The sequence below is a fragment of the Falco naumanni genome, chromosome 15 (assembly GCF_017639655.2).
Source record: "Falco naumanni isolate bFalNau1 chromosome 15, bFalNau1.pat, whole genome shotgun sequence".
Classification (NCBI taxonomy): domain Eukaryota; kingdom Metazoa; phylum Chordata; class Aves; order Falconiformes; family Falconidae; genus Falco; species Falco naumanni.
In genome coordinates, this window is record NC_054068.1 from 2,482,010 (window position 1) to 2,504,485 (window position 22,476).

A 22,476-nucleotide genomic window follows, 5' to 3' on the forward strand; every position below is an offset into this window, starting at 1 on the left:
GATTAATTTTGTTAATGGCCTGAACTCTATATTCGCCATTTAGTAACCTGACAACACATACGCATGCACACACTTATTTTGTTTTTCACCAGGATGAAACGAGAACTCTCCACATTCAACAGCTAAGCAATCATCAGGGTCTGCCAGAGCAAGCGAGTAGTTGGTATCCAGCCAAGGATATTAGCATTATAATATATCCAGTATCAACCCACCACGGGCATTGACTGTCCAACCAGCATTACCAAAACCCTTCCTGAGTTGGAATTTGGAACGTGAGACAGTGAATTCTGAATATACTCATGATGCTAGAGGCATCTCTAATATTTAAAGTAACTGAGCATGGCACTATTAGAGCATATGAAGTGGAACAGTGATGGGATAAGGGCAAATCTGCAGCATAAAGACAGGGCTAATATCACATGATGAGAAAAATCATAAATGAAAAGCACTAAAAAAAATAAACAAAACAAAAAAGAAATGATTTATCTAGATTAGCACAGTAAGATAGCTTTGTGATGACTGCTATTCTACAAGCAGAGATTTTTATTACCAAAATCTCTAATAAGAGACAGCTTAGACCTATGCCTTCTATCAAGGTGGAGAAAATTATTTTTCCTTATATTTAAAAGATTATCACTTCATATCTCATCTCCTCTTATTAAGTTTACAGCAATATTAAAACAAGATTTGGGTGAATAAAGAACATAATATACTCCAAAATAGAGAACATATTCTTTGGAGCATTATAAATGCTTCTGTCTGCTTGAATGGAATTTTAATGGAACAACCCACCCTCTTAGGAGAAAAATAAAAAAAGATGACAGAAAATATTATCCAAAACCTTCATTAAACAGTCTTGCTTTACAACCACCACAGATCACTCTATGGACTCTTGCTCAGGGACTGTATCAAAAAAATCACCTATAAGAGATTAACAAATCACCTTTGTGAATTCTCACCACCAGTCAGAACATTTTTACAACTGGAACAAGTAATCGGGAGGGGAAAAAAAAAAAAATCCTCATACATATCAGCATTAAAATAATGGCCAATTTTAACCTATCTCTGTATATTTTACTACTTTTGATGAGCAAGCCAAAGAAAAACAACCAAGTTTGTGATGTGAGAAAGGTAACGGTGCACAGCTCCACCCGTCATTGAGAGATATTGTATAGGGAACTGGGGCTTCTGAACAGACGACAAAAATAGTTGCGTGACATAATGTCTAAATCTTGAGAAGCGCTGGGGAAAAACTCTGTGTTTAAAACACAGACATTATATTATGTGCTTACAGCCAAGTATCTGCTGGAATTTACTGTTTGCTCCCAAAACAAATCTTTACCTGCGTCACTGAGATGAAGCATGAAAGCAGGGTCAAACTTGAATCCTCTGATACTAATGGGAAGCTATTTCTTTATTGTCACACTTTGCCAAATGCTGAAGTGACCAAAAAAAATGCCATAAATCTAAGATTTTGCTGTCGGAGACTTGGTTTACTTTGCCTTCAGCAGAGATTTTTTGGGTCCCAAATTAGAAACGACAAAAGAAAAAGACAAAACACTGTGTGGCTGCTGATGTATGGTAATTAATGATAATTAGTAGATGGGGTAAAACTTTTTAAGCAAGTTTACTTGAAAGGTTACTGCAAACTTTACTGCATGTTGTCCCTTAGGAACTATACTAAAATCCTGGATGAGACAAAGTGTTATCACAAGAAAATTAAAGGCATCACAATTACAGCTGCCCACGAGACAAGATCAAGGACTTGACAAAGAAAAGCAGAGCAAATACCAGCAAGTAACCATCACAAAGTGGCTGACGAGGAATTCAGAAGAAAGGTGAGTATTTTTCAAGAAGCACTGTGGACTGAAGATGCTTATCTTTTCACCAAATGCTAAAACAAAAATGGCCTTTTAAGTCTCAGACCATCCTTGGCACCTGATGAGCATTACTGAACTTCAGTGGAGACAGGGAGCAGGCGTACCCATGATTTCCTAAGCTCACATTTTAAAATGGGTGCTGAACCACAGATTAATAACAATTAATGACCTTTGATAGACTACAACATAAAAATACCTACACACCAAACCTCAAGTACACTAAAACAGCTTAGTATTTGTTTTATCTCCAAAGTAGCGATTCCTTTCTTCCACTCCTGATAAACTTGACTAAGCCTATTTCTTTCTTCCCCGTTTCCTTCCTTTCCCACGTGTAAAATCTACTTGGATTCATTTATCTGAACATAAAGTACTCTTTCCACCCTCTACTACACTTAGGTGAAAAGTTCACCACACATCAGATCAGTGTATTTGCACATGAAGGGCATAAATGTCTTAATAGTTACTGCTCGTACCACCCCATGCTAACACAAAAACGTTGCCATTTATTTCATCATCATATAAAGGCTGCTTTCAAGTTGAAAGAAGGAAATGCAAAAATAGTTGCTAATTTTGCAACGTCTTTTACTCAGTCCCTACTCAAGGTTGATTAAAGGAAACCAAGTTAACCCTGCAGTCAGGATCAGAACTGGCCAATGAAAGATTCTCTTCAATAGCTGGAGATATCGTAAAGAAAATAAAGGCATCTAAGCTATAATTTTTTTCTCAGCAGCATGAGAAATTAAATAAAATTAGATAGCTAATTTTAGTTTGGTATTGAAAAGGCTGGGAAATGGTGCCACTACTACTCAATACAAAACCCCTAAAAAGCAGAGTTGTATATTTTTTGCCTACACCAGGACAAGGACTCATTTTGTCTTGTCTGTCCTTCCACCAATTTTATGTAAACTTAAATAACATATGGAAAAGAGGCAGAGGCTCTGGAAGTCACTGCTAAGCACTCTGAAAACGGGGAAATATTTATTCACCATGATGAATGAAATAAAGTCCAATTTCAAGAGGACTAAACTACTTCAAGGGAGTGCCAATGTATACCTGCTACACCTTGGAACAGAAAATGTAGTAATAAACATGTCTTATTAGAGTGGAAAATGTTGAAGTACTGATGGCAGTCAGGTGTAACAATTACTACATTTGAGAAAGGGCCATGCTGCTGGAAAAAAAGTTTTTCCTTTTGACCCAGCTCAGAATACTGTTCTTGGTGACGTATTAGGCATGGACAGAGCTGGTTTTCTCCATAAAATAAAGCAGTATCTTCTGGCACAAAGGAGCGCAGAAAGAAAACTAAATGCAGCCAGTTTGCAAATGAAACTTATGACCCAATAACGTCTGCAGGGATCTGATACCGCTGACTCTCTGGTACAAAAGATTTTTTTACTGCCTTCCCAGCAGCATGCAGCAGAAATGAGTGAGAAGATGGAGAGCGCACAACGGAAAGAAAAACAGCTTAAATCTCAACAAGGTGAAGGAGAACACTTGTATAAATAGGAGCAACTAGGTATCGCAAATTTGCCAGGGTCACCCCTCCCACCCCCTTTTTAACAAATCTTAGTTTAAGAAGAGTTACAATACATCTTTAAGCCACACAAAAAGTGACAAAAATTACTAGATGTGATCAGGTTAATGCAGTGAAACTCCCACAGAAAATAATTAAATAAATAAATAAAAAGACTCCCGCCTTTTTTTTCCTTTACCTTATATCTCAAAAGACTTAAAAAAAAGCCTAAACAACTATTGATCATTTCTTAATTAATAGAAGATTAAAAAATGTGCAAGCAAAATATTCAGGTTTTGATTCTTTAAAGAAAAAAATATATACATTTTGAGATTTAAAACCGTAAGAATAAAAATTGAAGCTACTTTCTAATCATGGTGTCTTTCAGCATCTGCTACAGCTTTCTGTGCTGATAGATGAACTTTAGTCATCCAGTAACTAATTTCTGAAATTTTACATTATTAACAGGGACAGAAGTACAATTACACAGAGAAGCAGGACATAATTGTTATTAAAAAATGCATTCATTTCCAGGCCTTCCAAGACAGCTAAAAGGCAGAAGGGTTCCCCACCTCAGGGGCACAGACATGGAAAGAAACCATCCTGTCACCATACCTGCATTAGAATTTAAGTCTTAACGAAACAACACAGAATCCCTGGATTTGCAATACAGGTGTTTTTGAAAAATATTAACTCATTTATAAAGCAAGGCCTGCTGACTTTCAATGAGCTTCTAAATCACTCATTTTCCCTGAAAGTGGATAAATTTGTTACGTAGTAAAAAACATATGGCATTTTCAATTAAATATCAGAATTAGTTTCACATTCTGTAACCACAGAGAATTTATTTTCCCATCAATATTTCTTAAGTAGCAATTTCCCTCCTGTGTTTTCTTTCCTCTTCTGTTATGTTTTGTTGACTGCCATTGAAGGACTGTATTTTCACCAAGTACTGTCTCCTCATACTGGGGTAGAAGAATCTTGTTGTTCTACTGTCAAATATAACAACCTGAAGGAAACAATTTGCACAGATTTGTTTCAGGAATCTCAAGGAGAGTGATGACAACAAGGACCGCTGGAGATCAGTTGCCATTCTACTGGACAGCGTCTTACCCTGATTTACAGTTACAAAGTAGGTGCAAACCTTCTACAAACACGTTTTAAATTTTGCAGTTAATCTATAGCCAACGTAAGTTTATTACAGCTACTTTTTTAGTTACTCATAGTTAATAACACAAATGTTAAGTTTTTCTTATAATAGCAATTTTTCTAGAGATATTTTGTTTACTACTGATCCCTTAAATAGTAGGGATTTCCCCCAATTTTTTTTAATCCATTCACATTTGCATGTTTCAGTACAGTTAACTGCTTCCAAATTCAATGTCTTAATTTTAGTTTGCTAAAATAAACTTTCTCTAGCAAACTGAATTTTCAGAACTTATGGTGAGTGTTTTTGATGATCTGCTTTGAGGAACAAAGGGGAAAACACCTCTTCTGTGGAATGCCAAATTAGAGTGTATGTGCACAGAGGACTATTTTCAAGAAAAAAAGATTCTTGTAATTAAAATTTCAGACTGAAGTATTTTAAGTAATCTGACTTTATCCATAAATACACCGTGCTTCTACATGAAATGTGCATAAAGCTCGCTTTTTTTAAAAAAAAAATTGTTCTCTTCATTTTTGCTCCTAAAACCAGAGCAGACCTACAAGACTTTAGTGCAAGATATTACTGAAGAAGTATCAGTTAAAAATAATACTTTATTTCTTTTCAAAACCATATGAGCCGTTTTTAAGTTCCAGCTGAACTCTATTGGGGCTTTAATTTTGTTGGTTTTCTTCTAACAATCCTGTTTGTTTCTCCAGGCATATTATTCAAAGCAGATAAGCTGAAACAAGAAAAAGCCTTTTCAATCCGCTACAGCAGCTGTGGCAGAAGTTGCCGTCTTCGTCCTTCCTCTCACTTGCACACAGGCAGACGCTCGTGCACACACAGACCCCACGGCAGCAACGCATGCAGGAAAACTCACACTGTCACTGTGTCTCTGTCCCCATGGTACGACAGTTTACAAGGTTGATGTCGGAGCAGCACATTTCTCGCACTTCAAATTTCCTCCTCATTTCTTCAAGCTTTCACAGAGAAAGTAACTGACAATCATCTTAATACTACTGCCCTCTACTGCTTAACAATTAGGGACAGGAAAAAAACCTCTTCTATTGTATTAATTCTTGACTGAGGAACTCAAATATAGAATTTTAGTATTTTAAAATCTAGAACTTTTTAATTAGATGCATTATATGAAAATGAAGAACTGTGGAAGACAGCTCTCTCCTCTGTTTTGGATAAAACTTTATTATGGAAGTTGTTCTTATTGATAGAAACTGCAGTATCTATTCCAATGGTTTAGTAAAGGCAATTAGAATGCATATTCACAAAATATACTGAAGAATTTCTTTCCCAATCAAATGACACCTGCAAAATGCATAAAAGCGAGCAGAAGCCAAAGTTAATACTCCACACATTGTTGTTCGTATAACTTAAAATCATGCTTGAGTTACAGATTAAATTGGACCTTAAAAAAATGTGGTGCCCTCACTGAAAAGCAAGGTGTGAGTATCTTGGTAATGATCAGGGATGTAAACAGAGATACAACAACTAGATGTTAAGACTCAGTTTAAGGCTGTCCCGTATGCCTGTACATAATTTCCTCCAAACAAACCAACCTATTTTCATTTTAGTTTGACCTAGTCGCAAGTGAGATTCACTGGATATTACATGGAATTACTAGAATAGGGGTTCTTTTCCCCCTGAACATTTGGAACCATTTTAACCTCTTTTCCATTCCTCTAAGATTTAACAGCTTGCCCTTCACTTCAGACTTCAGCAGAGTACAGAAATAGGACAGATGTTTCAAAGAGAGGTGATGAGGTCATATCTCCTTCTGAGCTATATTACAGCGTGTACTATGTGTATTGAAAACAGATCTGAACGAGACATCAGATTCATACTCCTCCTGAGGACATTAAAGACAAACTCTCACTGATCTGTTTCTCATACACATCTATTTTCTGACCTTTCAGGCCCAACAGCAGCTAGCTGCTACTTCGCAGCACTCAAGTCTGCCGTATTTTCTCCATCACTACAGCAATTTTCCAAGAATATCTTTTCTAATCACAGATTCATATACTCTCACACAATCCTTACACATATGAGGATGCTTTTCTAAAGCTTCCATGGTGAGCTACCTCCACAGCCCTGTATCTGAACTCTCCTAGACCTCAGAGCTGTCATAAAGCTCAGAACAGCAAGGCCAAAGTTCAGAAAAAGATAATGCAATCCCTGCTCCATACAAATACCTCATTAAGCAGCAGAAAAATGTGTTATTAATGTGATTCCCTCTCCTTCTACGTATATGTAACTCAACAAGTTATGGATGGGTCTCAGTGCACCACTTTGATTACAAACTTATCTGCAAGAGACTGTGTCTACAGATGTGTAGGATGCCAAGTTTCTTTTTGAAAAATGTGATGTAGCAGAAGCAATTCTGCATGTTCATTTCATATGCACAGGGTAAGATGATTGATACTACAAAAGCACGTTATGCTGGCTAACTTTTTGCTGCTAAACCTATCGTACATGCTGTTTGTTCTGGATTCTCCTGCTTCTTTAACTACAGAAACTGATACTAAATGAACTACATGCTGCTCCTCTTATTAATTTTTTCATTCATTGAGCAGAACAAATTGTCAGCTCTCCAGGAATACATATGATCATATTTTAGATTTTAAAGTGCATTAACTTTTTAATTTAAAAACTAAGGCTATTAGTGGAAGACCATTTGCCTGGTGTCATTTTAATTAATTTCTAAGCTGGAGAAACACTGGCTGTAAGGCTGTACAAAAATGCAATGTCTAAAATGCAGAATCAAGGAATGTCAAACTACTCGGAATTTCCGGTTTTTACATATATATATTTATATATATACACCCCACGTATATTCGTGAACACTGTGGCACTACGTCAGCTTGTCCAGGACACCCATTGAACACCTCCTGGGATGAGAACACTGAAGCTCAAAGGACGGAAAGGATGGAGTTAGGGAGAAAGGAAGGCAGGTAACCAGAGGAAAGAGAGAGGTAAATTAGAAAACTTCTGGTAATTCATAAGTATAAAATGCAAAGTCCAAAGAAATTCCCATTAGTCCAAGGCTTCAAGTGTTAGTTAATATAAAGTCTAATTATTTTTTCAGTTTGGTATTTTTATTAAACGTGCACTGAAATATGAGACTTTCAGCTAATAGAACACATGTGTAGGTAGACAGCGGGTTTTTTGACATGATTTCATTAATTCCATGAACAACGATGCCAGAAAAACAAAACCTAAATTCAGTGCAACTACCAGGACAGACAATTGAAGGGGGGGGTGGGGGGTGTTAAAAGCAACAAGTGGAGGCATTCTCCAGAGAAGCGAGTATTTATTGCTAGTATCACAAAGCTTAAAATACATCTATCACCTTGGAAATTTTACCGATAAAATTTCACAGTAGATTTATGCCACTTTATACTTTAGTTCATACAAAGCTAACAACTTTAGTCTTTGCAGTCCCAGGTTCTTGTAAACCTTTTACTCGCGGTTCAAGAGAAAGCCTGCATCAGGCAGAGTTACTGAACCTCACCTGAACAGAGAGAATGTCTAACATCTGTTAAGTGTACAATAATATGTGGAAAACTGCAGCATGAGACGAATTTTCAAAGGGAATATTCAGTAGCCAAGCTAAGATCCAGTACCATTAGTAAGTATATATTAGGCAGCTAAAAATATTCAGTAACACAAGTCCACATCATTCACTTTCCTTGTTATCAATATTCTTCGGTGTCCCCTGGCAGCATGCATTAGAGTTCAAAACATGGAAGGAAAAGCCACTCTCCTGAAAAGTAACGGACAGGTGGGAAAACTACAGAGGTCTCTTTGATCACAGGTCATGTACAGATGACTGGAAGCTACTAGATTGTTATGACTTACATTACCACTGAACCGTATCATATGACAGGTTTTTGTGTTCTTATCCCACTACAAGTGCCAAGGAAAATGTATTAGTTTCAACTTCCATTCTTAAACCACAAACACAATTTAGTTTAACTCATTTTCCTTTGCAATTTTTATTAGCTAATAGCTCAAAAAATGGTCGCTTAACACAGATCAGCTGATGAGCAGAAGCCAGTTGAGCCACAGACCTCCCCTCTACCGCCCTACCTAACACACACACTGCTGCTGTTGCAAGGAATCATGTGAGTGCTACTCATCTGCTGCAGTGCAAAACAGCCCCACGTGGCTTAAACTGCTGATGAAGGTTTCCGTACTTCATGCAGAATGGAGAGAAAAGTCCCCTAAATATTCGCTTGCTCCTAGTTTTTGGTCCACTGGAAAACAGTTAGGCAGCAAATCATTTTGGAGGAGCTTGAGGGTTCCTCTGAATTTGCAGAGATGCCAGCCCAAGCCTGACAACACCTAGCTGTCCATGCTCAAGAGAGAAGTAACTATTCTGCACCAAAATGCAGCTGGCTACATGCAGAAGAAAAAACTCGGCACTTCACCATTTGTTTTCAAGGGAAGTTTCAAAGCAGGGCCCAGAGTACAGTTTGTTGGGAAAAAAAACTGGATGCTAAACTGATTTCCTACATACACATGCACAGCCACAATCACTTCGGCAGAACCAAGATTATCCCAAATATGATACGCTATGCAATCACAGATTAAAATAATAGAATCATTTAGGTTGGAAAAGACCTTTGAGATCGAGTCCAACCATAAATATAATACTGCCAAGTATAGATGCCTTTACATAGATAAGATGATGTTGATTTTTTAAAAAAAATCAATTAAATCATGCTTTTCTTCCCTATCTTGTGCGTGCTCTCACACTCTTCACCAAACATGTACCATGTATCCATATATACGCACAGACACATGTATATCCACGTTTACAAACATATACTTTTAAAACGTGTTTCTTCCAGTATAGCCTTATTCTCCATATACTAATGCAACTGCTCAGATGATCAGCAAGACTCCACTTACAGGTATTTAGCTCCGAAGCATTTTACTACTCTAGAGTTCACAGTTTTTTACTTCATGACTATTTCAGCATGAGACATGGCTGAATTCTATTGTTGTATGAAAGGACTCACCTCTCCCTGCCTAAAATAAGGGTTTCAGGAATGTACAGCCATCCAAGCGTTTCCCTTAGAAACAGCATGAACTCACAGCATTTTAAACTGCATTCTTTGGTTCTATTTAGGAAAGAGAGATGTGATTTGTGGATTGTTAAAAATAGGTATTTCAAGGGGAAAAATAATGGTATTAGATTGTAATTTAAAAAAAAAAAGTAACAATCTAATGCCACTCAGAGACATAACGCCGCTCAGTATTAGTAAGGTAACACTATTTGGACAGCAGTATTTCACAAAGAAGGAAAGAAGAACAATAAGTACTAAAACAAAGGTTCTGATAGCTCTCCAAAACCAATCACTTTTCCTAGTCTCACTTCTATGAAAGTACTTCTGATTAAAGACTCAGTAAAGAACACTTAAAAGGTTTTTATTATTATTTTTAAAATATTTTTTAATTTTAAAGAATATATATGAAAATATATAAAAAATAAAAATTTAAAATATTTGAAAATATATAAAATATCTACAAGGTAAAAAAAAATTAATTAAGTTAGACTGCTTCCCCACATAAATACTGTAGGTGGTCAAAAGTTCAGAGTACTGGTAGCTTCTCAAGGCCTCTGAGTTCAAGAACCTTCATGATGTGAGCCTTTTCACTTCAGGGCAGTATTAAAGTTCTAGCCATATGTCTCACAACTTGTTAATATTCAACAGGAATGAAAAAAATTTTGTGTAACATTTATTCAAGTGGCCTAGCTAGAAAGCTTCTTACAGGAATATTTTTGTGCTGTGGATATTTTAATATAGCTCAACATTTAGTAAAGTATGTCTGAGATCAAATGTTAGCAATTTTGCTGACACCTGACATGGAAATTCTGCTTATTTAATCACTTATTGACTCACCACTCAAAGTAAAAGCTTCTTTTTCTTACCTCATGTATGCATAAGCACCTAATAAAGCCATCTTCTCAAAAAGAAGAAAAGCAGATGTGAAAGATCTGTTTCTCCCAAGACAGCCATAAAATGAAAAATAGCTGCTTAAACCTCAGCAATAAATGTTCTTAGGTTTGCATGGACTGCAGTCCACATCTGGCCATAGTGACAGTTGATAACAGAGAAAAGAACATACTGTACACAACGTAATCAATCCAGTTAGTAAATGTAAGAGCGAAGAAGCCAAAGACAAGGAAGTATAAAACACAGCGATAAAGTATCTTGCAGGAGTAATGAAATAAGCTTGGTGAAATACTTTGAGCCCACAGACAAAATACTTAGCTTATGTTTTATCATTTTGCGAGTTGTTTATTTAAACAGAAAGACTAGAACAGGTTTTGCTCTATAAAACAGCCACTAATAACGTGAGATCATTCCAACTGCAACATTAATTTTCAAGACCAAGGTAAAATGCTGTTTAAAACTCAGTTCTGTTCCTACCTGCCCATCCTGACCCACATGAACTTGATGTATCTGCAGGTTTCCCTGTAAAACAAGAGCATTGACAATAAACACAACTTTGGAATTTAAAAAGTTGATCTGTCCTGGAAAAAGCCTGTTTCTCATCTCATTATTAAACAACTCCAATATTAAGGAAATCTATTAATTTAAGAAATTCTGCTGAGGGTTATTTTGGCAACCCGGCTATAAGTCGATGGTCAGCACTTTAACCACAAAGGATAAGCAGACTAAAAAGCAAGGAGGTTTTCCAGCACCAGCACGTTTTGCTTTTTGAAATTTACCATATAATGTACAGTATTTTTGTGCAAAGTTTGCTGGGATGGCTTTGCAGGTAAGATTTTTGGTTTTCCTGATTTACATGTAACTGCAAATTTAAGTCAAAGCCTTACTAAACTAGAAGTGTAACATTTCTACTTGTATGGAACGCTATTTACTATTTGTTGTTCTAAAGTTACTGCCTGTACTAACAGGGTTTTTATCAACATTCATTACCAAAGACCAACACAGTTCTATTACAGGACTGAAATCTATGACAAAAAATTCTCAATAATGTAAAGAATTTTAAAGGAAACTGTAGCTACGAAGTCTAAAATGGAATGCAGTATCTCTCCAAAAGTTTCTATTCATATGCTCAGAAATGTCTTTTCAAAAGTACACTTAGATTAAGAAACAGCTTCCCAAACACAGAGACTTGCAGTGAAATAGCACATTTCTTTGAGGAATTCTTTGATTTGCATGTTTTCTGCATTTTCTCTTACTGGCAGCACTTCCTCTTATTTGAAGCTGTGTACACTGTAATAAATTTAAAACCAGATGTTTTCATCTGTCACAGGCAAATGTAGTCCTTAAAAGTCTTACATACGGGAACCTGAGCTGAAGCCAACGGACACTGGGGTGTGCGTGAACCTCCGGATCAATTACAGCCAGTATCTGCTGAATCACAGTTTTTCCAGTGGCTCTTTACCCAAGAACTGCCTCAACTTTACTGTAGCACACTATGCATTCCTTCAGACTCGGAACGTTTTGATCCTTTCTTTTTTCTCTCTAGGTCTGACAAGCTCTTCAAAGGACACTGCCTTTAACTAAAATATTTATATAATATTTACAATAATATTTATTCTACAGTAGCTCCCAGTGTTAACAGTATTCCTTCGCACCAAAAGTGGTTTTATGAGATGTGATTTAAGGTACTTTGAAAATGGATTAAACTAACCCACAAGCAGATATGCTTAACGCTGAGTAAAAAACTCTACAGGGAAATCATACAGATTAAAGTTGTAGTCTGTATTTATGTAGGCTGTAGTTGTAGGCTGCATTTATGTTTAGCCTTATTTTGCTGTTGCTTCTTCATGCAAACATGCTAAGTGTACAAGAAATCTAACAGCAGTCAGGAGCCTCTGTATACTCTTAAATAACCTACAATAGCACTCTCACTCGGGCACGTTCATCTGGCTTTAATCGCTGTTTTGCCCGAGTGGGGGAAGAAAAAGATCAAAAATTGGAGTGTTCAGTATTGCATTTATCCATTTTGATTCTACTGTGCTACTTTTATGGAAAAAAATGATGACCTGCAAATACAGCAGTGCCAGATTACTTGATCAGTACCAAAGGTAAGTTCACTTCATTCTGCAATATATCTTCACTAGATGGCATCTGAAGGTTTCTCCAACTCCTGGTCACCAGGTTCCCACAATTAAAGACACTGAGTGTTAACCTAACTAGAATAATATCACTTCTCAATGGCAGTGCAAGTCCTGGCCAAACAACATCTGTTCCACAGGCAACCAAATTTTTTGACTCACCTCACTGTCCTGTGTGATTTGGACTTGCTCGCCTTGAGGAACCTGGGCTATGTGGAGATGGCCCTGTGGGATCCGCAACAAAAGAAAACACCAAGGAGCATCAGAAGAAAATCACAACTAGAGGAAGAAGCTATTACCTTGGATTCAATACAGCTTAGCGTATGGAAGCAAAATGCTTATTCCATTAAAAACATTAAAGATGGCTTTAAAAAAAACAAAGTGCATCCATATTTCCCCAATTTTTTTATGCAAAGTGTAAGCAGAGTGACTTTGAAGAAAGAATGCTTCATTTTCACATAAGAGGAAAGAAAACAGGCATAATAATAAATAACATTTGTATGTTATATATTACATGGTATCTGCATTTGTCATTGATACATAAAGCATGGAGCTCACTTGCTGTGGTAGATTAGCATTGTGTCTGAAATGTTAATCGCATCTGAAGACCTTGGAAACTCAGTTTTTAAAACAAATACACCAAGACTAACTACTCGCTAAGAGCAAGGTTTTAAACGCTACCTGTAAGTACACGTATCCTTGCACATTCACATAGTTACCGTGAAGCACAGTATCATGCTAAAGACTCTCTCTCGAGCTGCTTTCAATCGGCATGAAGTCATTAATTTGAATGTAGTTACAGTCGTTTATGGCAGTGGAGAATCTGCCCTCACAGTTTTAATAATGTTAAAGTATTGCTGACCACGCCCACGATTTCAGAACAGTATCAAGCCTACCATTTGATCAAACACGGATAAGAGAGTGGACAGAATTCCTCTGCATCCTGACTAGCCCGGCGAAGTCTTTGCTACTGTGATTTACCTGAATGGAGATTGGATTCTAAATAACCTACTTCAAGGTTTATAAGGCTTTGTGTTCATTTTAATATGCCTGCATGAGACAGAGATTAAAGATAATCATTTGGAATTCTGTCAAAGGCTCTTCTTATTTTATAACACAAGAACAATTGCATGTGATTTTCAAAGAAACACAGATCCCTCTATTTCAAACAGTTTCATTTCCTTTGGAAGGAAACTGTCTATTTATAGGGAGAAAAAACATACTGAAAGTATCACTCTGACAATAGGGACTGTATATAAAATCATAGCACAGCCCAGTCCATGTTGAGATTAGAATCACTTTCCCTCCTTAACATCAAACTCTCAGGGCTCCCAGGAAAAAGCACTGAACATTTAAAAGATCCATTTATAGTGTTTTCAAATATAAGCAAACCTTTCTAACTAAAGGGAGGGGGGAGACAGTGACTTCATTCACCTTTGTATCATGCAGCATTCCAAAAAAGAACTGCTCACTCATCTTTCGCAGATATATGACTGGCCTTTAAGGACAGTCCTTCTAGTTTGTTCACAAATTCAACACTGATTGTTTTTTTCAAACATACATAGTGTAAATAACTCCTGCCTTACTGATGACTGTTGCCTGATCTACGTGTATCGCTCCCTAGGGCTGGAACAGCAACACCATAGTCCTGTTTCAACCCAGGACCCCTCTACATGTTTAACAACTTATGAAAACACGTAGATAGTGGTTGTGGGTCGCAGTGGATTTTTGCTGGATTTCACAATCAATTTAAAGGATAACTGATAGCTCCAGATCCTTTAATGAGGCAAACTTTCATCACATCTATAAACATAGTTGTTTTGTCGTTATATCCATGTATTTCATAAAGTTTTTCCTTCTATCTTGTCTTCAAGGCTTGAAAAATACTTTTCAGTCATCAATTAAAAAAAATCTCATAAAAAGATGCCTACAGCAGTTAAGAAGATATACTCTATAAAATATACAGAGAAACCAAGAGACAAAGAAATCCACACGATAAACCTGTAAAGCTACGCCAAAAGCAAAGTGGAAATGGAACCTTTACACCCAGTTCCTGCAGAAAGAGCATTATTTCACAGAGGATGCTCTCAACAACTGACAGGAGGGGAAAAGAGAGTTTGCAAGTTCATTTATTGAACTTCCCTTTAGCCCTCTTCCAAGTTTGAGAATAGTAACTCAAAGCATTTAGGATCTATTCCATTAAGCAATCATTCTCCAGGATTAGCTCTTTAACTTAATTATTTGAGTCATATGGTATCCAGGCACGTAACAGGAAAGGGCAAGGCCTTGGGAACACGAAAGGGGTGGCCAGCGGGACCGGGGCAGTGCCTGTCCCCGTGCTCGGCACTGGTGAGGCCGCACCTCGAACGCTGGGTTCAGGTTTGGGCCCTCACGGCCAGAGAGACCCCGAGGGGCTGGAGCGTGTCCGGAGCCGGGCGGGGGCTGGGGCACAAGCCTTAGGAACGGCTGAGGGAACCGGGGGTGTTTAGTTTGCAGAAAAAGGAGGCTCAGGGGGACCTTCTCGCTCTCTACAACTACCTGAAAGGCGGCTTTAGGCAGGGGGGGTCAGTCTCTTCTCTCAGTTAACAAGCAACAGGACAAGAGGAAATGGCCTCAAGTTGCACCAGGGGAGGTGTAGATTGGATTTCAGGAAAAATTTCTTCACTGAAAGGGTGGTCAAGCATTGGGACAGGCTGCCCAGAAAGACGGTGGAGTCACCATTCCTGGAGGGATTTAAAAGATGTGTAGATGTGGTGCTTCGGGACGTGATGTGGTGGTGGGCTTGACAGTTGGAAGGTCTCTTCCAACCTAAATGATTCTATGACTTTCCAACCCTATCTGAATCTCACAGCTAATGGTTCCTAGCACCTGTCACACCCACACTTCGGGTCTTTCATTCCTTTATACACAACTTTCTTCACTTTGGAAAAATATGCTCTACTGCAATTTCCTCTCCACAAGTGTTGCAGTTGCTATCTGGAATTCCTCTCAATCACTTTCATCTCAAACCCGTTCCACTTCCATTCACTCCTCAAAAAACATTCTGGCTAATATATTTCAGTCCTCCTTTTAAACTCTTGTCAATTGCCCTCAGCTGTGGGCCACACATCTTGAAATTTTCACCCAATTTCCACGACACTTCTCTCCTCTGATTCTTCCACTGCTCCTCAGGTAAACCTTTCAGCAGACTTACAGGTGTGCCTTTTCTGATAGCATTACAAAAGCACCTGACCTTCATCGCCCTTTTTTCTTCATCACATTTCTGAGCAACTTCACCATTTCCACACTGGCTATTTGCGGCTCTATACGACTAGACGAGCACTCCTTGTGTTGATAGAGAGTTTTCATTCTTCATGTGTAAAGTATTTAATTGGGCACATTTGCTCCCTCTCCCCTGCATTGCCTCTTACTTGGGGAGAGAATACTCTAAGTATCTACCCAAAGATGATCTACTATCCCACTTCAGACCCTTTGTAACAGCATTGACTATAAAACCTTTGCAACAGCCCGACCACTGGGTACTACGGTTTATGTTGTTGAATAATATGTCTTAAAAATTCTTGTTTATTTGCCCATTTCCACCTGTTTCTTTAGCCTGGTTTCTAAGGAAACTGGGCTTCTGTGAACGTGGGGAAGGGATACACACATGTCCATGCACGTTTCTTTCTGTGCTTGGCCACTGCCAGGCACAGTCAAGTGCTGGCCCATACTCCGACTTCTGGGTCGCTTCGAAACACTAATACCATCAGTAAAAAAGTTGCTGTGTTTTATATGACTGCGTATCAACACTGTGAACTGCAAAGCCTGAGGTTTTTGAAAACTCATGGCAGACAGATTTCACACATTAAATTCCCAGGTTTCTACCACAAAAGAATGAGTGTGCAGATATAATTCACTCTTTCTGAATGCTGCATGTCAGAAACGCCACACAATCCATCATTTCATTATTTCCTTCTACTTTTTTTTTTTTAAAAATGGAATTTAAAACAATCCTTGTAGTCAAACTGTGGCACACAGGAACTAAAGCCAAGGTGAGTTTTTTTCAGAGTACACTAAAACCATACATAAAAATAATCATGGCCTGAGTTATGGTAGGAGTCTCAGACTTAAAAAATGTCAATATTTATATCTTTTACATATATACATGCATCTAAATGAATACACATGTAAAGGATTCAGCTAACAGATGTTCAAAAATGCCTGAGAATGCAGGGTTGGTTTTTTTTAAATGAAAATAAACAAATGCATGCTTGTTTTGTAAGTCTGAGCTAGATCTACCTCTGAAGCGTAAATCGTACGCTTAGTAGGTCTGCTATTAATACTACGGCAAGTGCAAGCAAACAGCCAGGTAGAGACCAGTCAGTTCTACACACAGTAATGAATGTGCATTCATTTACAACAACTGCGTGAGCAAATCCTGCATGAAGATTTCTGCCAAATAATTCTAAAACTTTTTCATAAGACTTCAATGTTTATTTTCTGAAAATCGTACTTAAGAAGTGATGAAAGGTCACTTTTTTTAAATAACAAATTATGTTTCAACTGAACCAAAGTTTGCAATAACCTAGATTGTTTAAATGGCATAATTTAGAAAAAGTTGAGTACATACTACTTGGACTTGCCCATCTTCTCCTATTTGGTGGATCTGAACCTGCTGAGCATTGGCTAGTGCATAGTGTAGTGCCTGCGGCTGGTTCTGCTGGATCTCATTAGAAGCTGAAACTGAACTCTGCGAACCCTCTGAAAGAAACACAAAAATCCAGCTTTATTATATGTGTATATCCCATGCCAGTGGCCATGCAACAATGCATACTTGAACATTGTGGAAAACAAATGCAGTCAGTAAGTAGATGCAGATCTTTTATATGTTAATATTCTTATGCACATTCATTGCTCACCTGTAGATGTGCTACAAATTCCAAAGGAGTTCCAAAGGCTATTTTGTTCTCAGAAAGCATATGTTTAAAAAGCATCATTTTAATCTAGATTAACAATTCTGCAACTGTAAAAGTCGTATCACAGCAAAAACGCATACACTTCCTAAGCAGTTCAACACTTTTGTGCACCCATGTAGCTGAGAACTTTTACTGCCACATCACCACAAGGATACATTTGAAAATCCATCCTGTAAACTGAAGTTTATCAATAAAGGATATATCTCAGTTGTTTTTCAAGATCCATCATCTATAATTGATACTGAGCCTGGAAATCATTTTTTTAACCTCATGGCAGGTGGATTTCATTACTTAGATGAATTTAAACAGTACCTCACACTGCAAAGTGAAGCCTTCTGAAAATGCCCCTACGAAAACAAAGACACATGTGTATTATCTTCGGGTAACACTGACAGCTACCAGGAAAACCATCACATGATTTCAAGTGGCAAACGATTTACATTAGAAATAGATTTATCACAGATTCATTTCTAGGTTTTCAGATGCAGGGAAAGGATTCTTCTAAATGGAAAGAGGAAAAAAGGTAAGTAAGAACTAAATACAATTAATTTTTCTTAGCATAAAAGCATTCATACCTTTTGGTGTGGGTTTGTGGGTTGGTTTTTTTGGGCGGGGCGCGCACAGGGGAGGACGTTACTTTTTTAATGCATTCCATGTCAGTGATACTCGAAGACTAATAATGTCAATAATTCTGTACTAAAAGGATGAATTAGAACATAATGGACCAGAGATTAATGCCGTGTATGGATCTTCCTACAGATTAAGACACCACTAGCAAGGAAGTGTATTGCTGGATACTTTATATCCTTTTAGGAATCGGGAAAAAACCTGGGGCTACCACTCAATGATGCTTTTGCAACACATGTGACAACTTCCAAGTACACACTGCTAGGAAAAACCTTGAAATGTCCCAATATCATAATAATATCGTACTAAGATTCAGCATCAGTCCTAGTTTTCTTCCCTTTCTTTTTACTTATTTCAAACACATCGGAGAACAAGACTATCATAAAGGACTTTCAGAATAATGTACTATTTGAATAAATTACCTTTTATATACAGTATTCCTATAAACAATTTTAACGTTTGCCTTTTTCTGTGCCACAAGAATACAATAAATGAAATCTCCGAAGCACTAAGTCTTTTACAATTTTTCTATGATTATTTATTGCTCTGACAATTACTTTTATGCTACAAGGTAATGTAAAACATTAACATCTAACATGTAGTAACATTCAATACTATATGGCTTTCAAGATGTCCCAAGTACTGGAAACAATAATGGAAATATTTAAGATACAGTGTCACTCTACTTCCATTGTAGATCACTTCCTTACAAGACGCATTTATAATATAACTTATAAATGCATCTTTATATATCTTTATGCAGACTATAATGTAACTGTAAAGTCCAAAAGCCTGTGTTTGTAAACCATCTTTTGCTTCACAGATGCCAGAAATTATGCTTTTCAGAGGTGGGAACAGGAGACAGACTGAATGCAGTCACACTGTACATCTCACATGGTCACTTATAAATAGATTTCAGTTTGGCTTCACTGCAAAAACAGCAGTTGGGTTTTCTTTCTTTTTTTATTGGATTTTGGTGGGGAGTTTTTTCTTCTTAGGAAGAAAGAAGAGAGAGGATTCAACAGTGTCTGAAAACAAAACATCCTTTATAAGTATTGTTTTTCCCCTCTAAATCTCTGACCAGACAAAAGTAATATTTATCCATTTTTAAACATTCCCCATTAAAAACAAACACAAACATGAATAGCACACAGCTTGAATAGAGGATATGTCAACAGTTATAAATCACTATCATGTAAACTATCTAGCCTCACATTTATAACTTTGATATATTAGAGAATCCCTGGCACTGGGAAGCCATACAGCTGAACTCTTGCCTTGAAATGTTTCATCGTGCTAGTTATAAAGGGGTGCTCTGACATCAACCGAACAGCTTATGCAGTGCCACTCCTGAGCACATCAGCCATGGTATTCCCAAAGCACCCTCCACTCGACGGAACAGCTCTGCAGCCACCCGCAGAACGGAAGATGCTGCACTGACCATTCCACAGGTGACTAAGGTGTGATATGGGGAGGGGGTGGGACACGGGACCTGACTGCTGAAATATTCCTTCCTCCCAAGTAGGAACTGGACCTTTGACATTTTCCATTTGTTTACTGCATGTGCGTATGAGTCAATGAAAATTTAGCCGGTGAGCCTGTCTTCTCAACAAATGTTCAGAGTTGGCAAAATCACCTCCACTGAAGCAGTTACTTCTGCCACACCTCTGAAAGCTAAGCTTCCTCGGACACTGCTGAACAAGATTAGATTTGTCAGACAAACATAATTTGTAACCATTTCAAGAATACGTGTGTTTAATTCTCAACTATGATCAGTTTTAAAATTCTCACTTCAAAGGCAAAAAACCGTTGTCATTTTCCAATTCTTTCCTATTCTACTTTACATTTATCTGTTGAGCATCTGGCTTCTCATTTTGAAAGGAAATGTAGGAGGTACAGATTCTGTAGAACAGGGGATTCACACTTAGTCACCTTATATGTTTATTCAAAATTGTTTTCCTAGTGTATAGGCCTCCCAGCCTCACACTTCTGCTTACAAACTAGGACGAATTTTCTTGCTGCGTAGTCCTAGCAAGGAAAGGTTAATGCCCAGATGTAGCAAAGCAGTCCTCAAAAACAAAAAGCAGGAAAAACTCCATTACTGAACAATTAATAGAAATAAAACTGTATACCATAAACCATTATCTCAACTTGACTCATCCCATGCTAAATGCCTCCAATTTTGCAGAACAGCTTTGAAGATTTGGCTACACATCCACTTTTATATGTGACATCTCAGCACAGGCTGAGCACTTCAGCCTAAGTCTACATATAAATCCCAAAGTCATAGAACTAATTAAAAATTCCAACATGGAAAACCGTGATAACAGCTTTAACAATCTTAAGAGAAATTAAAAGAAAGGAAGAAGGCACTCTTCAGTTAATCCTCCTCCCAAAAACCTCATTTCCTACTGCCTTCCCTCCACAGACTGCTAGCATTTTTAAAAAGACTATCTAGCTAAATTATCATGGCAGCCATGTGTACAACCCTTGTCAGAAAAAAACAGAAGAGAAAAAACACACATTAAGGACCAAACTGTTGGCTCTAACAAGCAACAAGAGCTGAGCAATTAATACCTCAATTGCAACAAAAGGCAACAGCTTCAAACAGAAGAGCCAGATAAAATAAGGAAAGCCAACTTCTGCTTAAACACAACAGCCTGCCACGACAACTTTATGCAACCCATAAATCTTGTGGCTACTGTAAAGCTGCACAGTCAATTAAATGTAGAACAATCTCAATTAGTATATCGGGGGTGAAGGACACAAAAGAGATACTCATTCATATTTTCCTACAAGCTTCCTTAAACATGTTTTTGTCTGTAGATCAGTTCCCCTTGAGCTCTTAACACTTGAACACTATCACAGAAGTACAACGCCAAAAATCTGTAAGGCTACGTAAGGACTATGGGCTCAGTCTCTGCTTTTCTATGTCATTTGCATGGCTAATTTTTCCATACGATAAACACAGCAGAGAGGAAATCTGTTATCATTTTTTAACTGCATGACTCAAATCAAAGCCACGTGCTACATAAACTTTTACACACAACAAGCAGAAAAAGCCTAGAGGTTTTGGCACGTCCAACAAGTACGCAAGAACAAAGCTCAAGAACAGTAATCTTCTTTAGACGTAAATAATTCAGAATTATTATGTGTGCAGTAACTGATAAAAATCACAAAATCACAGAATAGATGAGTTTGGAAGTGACCTCTGGAGATCATTTAATCCAATGCCCTTCCTCAAAGCATGGGCAACCAGACCCGGTTGCTTCAGACTATGGCCAGGTGGATTTTGACTGTCTCCAGGGATGGTGTCTCTGCAGCTTCTCTGGGCAACCTGTGACGGTGTTCAACCACCCTCAGGATTCCTCAGAGCCTGAGAAATCAAAGTCAGGTCACAGGCAGGTGAGTTTCAGGCTGCTACATTTATTTATTTAAATAAAGGCAAATTCATTGCTGCTAAAAGGCAGCTCTGGAAAATCAAGTCCCCTAATTCACAGGGGAGGATGTCCAGCAGGGCAGTGACCATGCTGACTTGAAACTATTTCAGGACTAACAGAAATATTATTTTTAATGATATGTAGAAACAGTCAACCATTTTCACTGCCAAACAGAAAATACTAAGCTATTCTAGACTTTTAGCATACCAGCATTTAAGAAAATATTCTGTAGCATAAGAGAATGGTGCTCCTTTGCAACACTCTTGAAGGAAGTGCCAATATATTTCTGCTGATTGAAACATGTATTGTTGTACTACAATATAACAGAAAGCTATCTTGCTAGAGATAGCTGACGAAAAAAATATTACTTTGTGCCAATGAAAGACAATAATTTTGGATAGGAGCTTTTTTTTTTTTTGGCACCTCTTGAACATAATTTTAATACGAAATTCTACAATCACAAGTTCAGAAATGGGAAAACGTTACCAAACTCCAGAAAAAGTTCATACAGGGAAAGTGGTGGTCGTTCATTCACACTCAGGACACTGAAACAGTGTTTCAACCTCTTAATGATATTTTCAGAACAGCTCAACTGCATGGCAGACACAGTGATGCTACAGGGCTGCTCAAGGCATCTGTTGATGGCAACAGCGCACCTTAAAGAGAAGTGCTTTATGAAGATTATTGGAATATCTTCTAGAGTAAGCACTGAAACTTCCTTAGGAATTATCATCATTTAGCTAAGAATCGGTGGGTTTAAGTACTTCCACAAATAGCTTAGGCTTATCATATTTAAAC

The 22,476-nt window shown here is 37.7% G+C and overlaps 1 protein-coding gene across 5 annotated transcripts in view; it reads right to left on the minus strand.

Annotated features, from left to right (window-relative positions):
* LOC121097832 (BTG3 associated nuclear protein) overlaps window positions 1-22,476 on the minus strand; it is a 153,144-nt gene that overhangs the window by 59,105 nt on the left and 71,563 nt on the right. For 4 of the 5 annotated variants that reach the window (XR_005831098.1, XM_040615173.1, XM_040615174.1 and 1 more), the window contains 3 exons: window positions 17,266-17,396; window positions 12,819-12,890; window positions 10,996-11,040 (listed from right to left, as the gene is read on the minus strand). Coding sequence is in view for 4 of the 5 variants with exons in the window: in XM_040615173.1 (XP_040471107.1) it covers window positions 10,996-11,040; window positions 12,819-12,890; window positions 17,266-17,396 (248 nt within the window). In the remaining variant the exon portion in view is untranslated. The remainder of the gene's footprint in view (window positions 1-10,995; window positions 11,041-12,818; window positions 12,891-17,265; window positions 17,397-22,476) is intronic. The other variant, XM_040615175.1, reaches the window with a different exon arrangement.